Source organism: Triticum urartu, chromosome 2 (assembly GCF_003073215.2).
Source record: "Triticum urartu cultivar G1812 chromosome 2, Tu2.1, whole genome shotgun sequence".
Lineage (NCBI taxonomy): Eukaryota > Viridiplantae > Streptophyta > Magnoliopsida > Poales > Poaceae > Triticum > Triticum urartu.
Genome location: NC_053023.1, coordinates 19660664 through 19664383, shown reverse-complemented (window position 1 = coordinate 19664383; position 3720 = coordinate 19660664). Strand labels below are relative to the sequence as shown.

Here is a 3720-nt window from a genome sequence, read left to right as displayed (position 1 = left end):
CAAAGTTCAATCTATCTTCTGATTATTAGTGTTTCAGTTAGGTGATTAGTCCTTCTACGGCCGCCAGTTAATAGGTGAGCCATAACTTTTTACAGTAAAAAATGCAAAGGAAATAACAAGTTAGTATTTTTCCAAATCTAATTATATGGCCACGTTGATCACACCTTACTAATTCTGGCCGGACACTAGTAACACAAGAAAAAATCCCATGCTTTATCGGTGCACATTCAGCATTTGATAGTGTGATCATTTGAGATCACTAAATCATCTTCTATACGACGTAGGCCAGTAACATTTACATCAGCTTGCTCACTTGTAGCTACTGGAGCAACCAAATCATCCTGAGCCAATACAGAGTTGCTGCTCAGGCCAAGAACAACAGCTGTAACAAGACTGGAATTAGGATTGCCATGGTACCAAATATGATATTTATTTCATTAAATCAAATGGAGGAGGCTACATATGCAGAGAGCAGACCTACTTGCCCAATCAGTATAGCGGCACATGTTGCCGTGCAGGAGCACGCGGCACCTATGACCTTCGCTCGGGTTGATGATGATCTCTCGCTTGATACTCCCTTGTCAGCTGAGACGACACTCTGTCGCCGCAGCGGCCACCAGCGGCATTCTGCTCAATGGCGGCCAAGGCATGCCTTGTGGATGTCCAGGAAGCTCGAATCAGGATGGACCTGAGAAGAAACAGAGCATGGCCGTGTGATGTCCTGGCTGAATCAGATTACATTGCCTAAGGAAATAAAATGGGCAAAAGGAGGAGCGCACAATAAGCAAAAGTGCAGAACAACATTCTTAATTAAATTTAACCCTGGCAGAATACTTGGTTACCCAGTGCAAAATGGTTGCCTTTTAAACTATGGAACACAAAGAATCATCATTAGCCGTCAATGCAAATCAGCTTCTCTCCATAGAAAAGAGAAGACGTCTTGGTCTCTTGGATGCATGAAGCACACTGTATATGCTAATCTGATCAGAGCATTTTCTTTTTCAATTTAATCGCGCAATGCCAACATCCCCACCCATAGATGTTTTGTTTGTGTATGAATAGTACAATGTTTTCTTTTCAATTTAATGAGCAAAGTTTAAGGTCCATAGGCTCCTTTGTATCCCGTGGAACACCGAATTCTACATTGATTGAACAAATTGACATTTCAACATTCCTAGAGGCATTGTTGCAAATACCTTGCGAGCGAGCTCAGAGCGTGCACCTGCTGCATAGACTAGACTAATCTAATCGCAAGCCGTCCTACTAGTAGCAGTTCAGCAGAAGGATCCTACTAGTTCATCTACTAAACTTACATAAACTAAATCTTGCTAGCTCAATCAGAATAATATGGTTTCTACAAAACTGTACTTTTGAGTATTGTGAGGTGTTTGCCTAAACCAACAAAACTGTACTTTTGTAGCACTCATTTGCTCAGACAATCATTCAAAATTCAGAAGTAGAAATAGAAGCTTATGCAGTTGCCGATCAACTATAGTTAATGGACTATAGAATTCACTGCTCCTCACTTGTGATAAATTAGGCTAAAAAATTGCATGTTCAATTTTGCATCAACCGAACTTAAGAGAACGGAGAAACCGGACCTTGGGCTGTAGCTCTTGGCGATGTATCTCCCGACACCAGGGTTTATCCGCACAATCCTCCGGATTGAGTCATCGGTGTCATTAGCATATCCCACCCATCAACCTACCTGAAAATGAAATTGGCTAGAGTCAAACCCAACAACGCGTGCTGCAGGATGGCATCAAAAGCCCACTTGATGGATTATCTAGTGTTTACAACTTTGGCCATATCTGGAACAGACATGTGTGTATTCTTTTGCATATATAAAGGATCGAACAACAGAGGAATTATCACTAGCCATGGTTTGTTATTACTTATATTAGGACCAGCACCTTACTTATAATACACCTCATGGATAGTTGTTCAGCAAACAGAGACCACGCTTTACATGATGATGTCCCCTTTTTGCTGAGCTTTTACAAAAACAGGTACTCACATTTGACATAATTTCTCATCTTCAGATGCCAATCCCTTTTGCTGGATGTTTATTATATATACAAAACAGCACAACGGTACACACGCAACTGGGACGATCATGTTTAGGTACAAATATAGTTTGCTGGGTATTAAGGAGCACCATGGACTAGAATTCCTAACTGAAGATTCACAAAATCAAGACCAGCATGAAGCTAATTGAGCACTTGGACTGGAACAATGCACTCACACATGGGCGAAAGCTAACGAGGCAAGAGCTTACGGTAAGATGTATGTCCAGAACTGCTTGTCCTTCATGTGGCGTGGGCACAGATCATAGCGGACCTTAGCGAGTTCCTGCAGGGATCACAAATTACAGTTTGAGACTTGAGAGCCATCTCTGTCTTGGGCGAAGCGGAGGACGAGATCCGTAGGAGACCTACCTTGGCTCTGGCGAGCACGAGGACGGCGTGCCGCTGCTGCCAGTCTGAGAGCTCGGCCGCCGACTCCGCGGATCCTCCTGCGACAAAGCATAGCACCATCAGTAATCGAGAGGGAACTAGCAGGGGAGCGGAATCGAGAAGGGAGGGAGGAGGGGGTGCCTTGGTGGAGCTGGTGGGGAAGGACTTGAAGGCGTCGGGGGAGAGTGTCCGGAGGAAGTCGAGGAGCTGCGGCGTGACGCCGAGCTCCTCCGCGTCCTCCTCCTTCCTCTCCGTGGCGGAGGGTTTGCTTGGGCCGGTTCCGCTGATGCCGCTGCCGCCGGCTCGGTGGCGGAACGGCCATGGGAACGAGGAGAAGGCCATCGGCAGGAAGGTGGGCTGGGACGGGATGCGGCCGGCGACGGTGATATGATGGATACGAGATTCGTCGGCGAGCTCGCTGGACTGGGGGGAGGGGAGGGCAGCGGCGGGAGACGGGGAGCGGCGGCCACGCGGCCACCGGCGTGGCGCACGCAGTGGGGGATGGAGGCGGAGGGGAACTGGATCGGGCATTGGTGGATTTTTTTAGACAGACATGGGTTGAGTGGTGTGGGACGGTTGCGGGTGGGAGTGTATCCGGCGGGGCCGGGTGGGTGGCGTGGGAGACTAGTAGTAGCGCAGGTGTCTGACCTGCGCTATGGCTATCCACGTAGTAGTAGCGTAGGTTTTACAACCCGCGCTACTACTACGGCTGGTCCCAGGAGGCACCGTGGAAATAACTTAGTAGTAGCGAGGGGTAAAAACCCGCGCTACTACTATCAGGTTATTAGTAGCGCGGTTTTCTCAAGCTCGCTACTACTAATTAGCAGTAGCGTTTGTTTTTAAACTGCGCTACTGCTAAGATTCTGTGTATAAGGTTTTCCCTAGTAGTGGGTATAAATCTGCGCTACTAGTAAGCGCCTGTCTATAAGCTTTTCCCTAGTAGTGCGTTTTCACGCCTCCCGTTTCACGTTTGGAGGTCCTGCCTCCGTTGGCACGTCTTGTCAAAACAGAGATCATGCCCACCCATTACGGGATTCTCATCGATATGGTTTGGGTAACCCAACCTTGCCTTATGCATGATCTCGTTGGGAACAGGTGAGGTTTATGTTGGGGAACGTAGTAATTTCAAAAAAATTCCTACGCACACGCAAGATCATGGTGATGTATAGCAACGAGAGGGGAGAGTGTGATCTACGTACCCTTGTAGATCGACAACGGAAGCGTTAACTTGGTTGATGTAGTCGTACGTCTTCACGGCCCGACC

General features: G+C 47.4%; 1 protein-coding gene across 1 annotated transcript; it reads right to left on the bottom strand.

Moving 5' to 3' along the window:
• Positions 1-227: 227 nt before the first annotated feature.
• Positions 228-2798, bottom strand: LOC125534782. Its single transcript, XM_048697889.1, has 4 exons — positions 2609-2798; positions 2439-2515; positions 2279-2352; positions 228-360 (listed from the first exon to the last, which is right to left on the bottom strand). The coding sequence occupies exons 1-4, from the start codon at positions 2796-2798 to the stop codon at positions 228-230; spliced, it is 474 nt and encodes a 157-aa protein (XP_048553846.1).
• Positions 2799-3720: the final 922 nt, after the last annotated feature.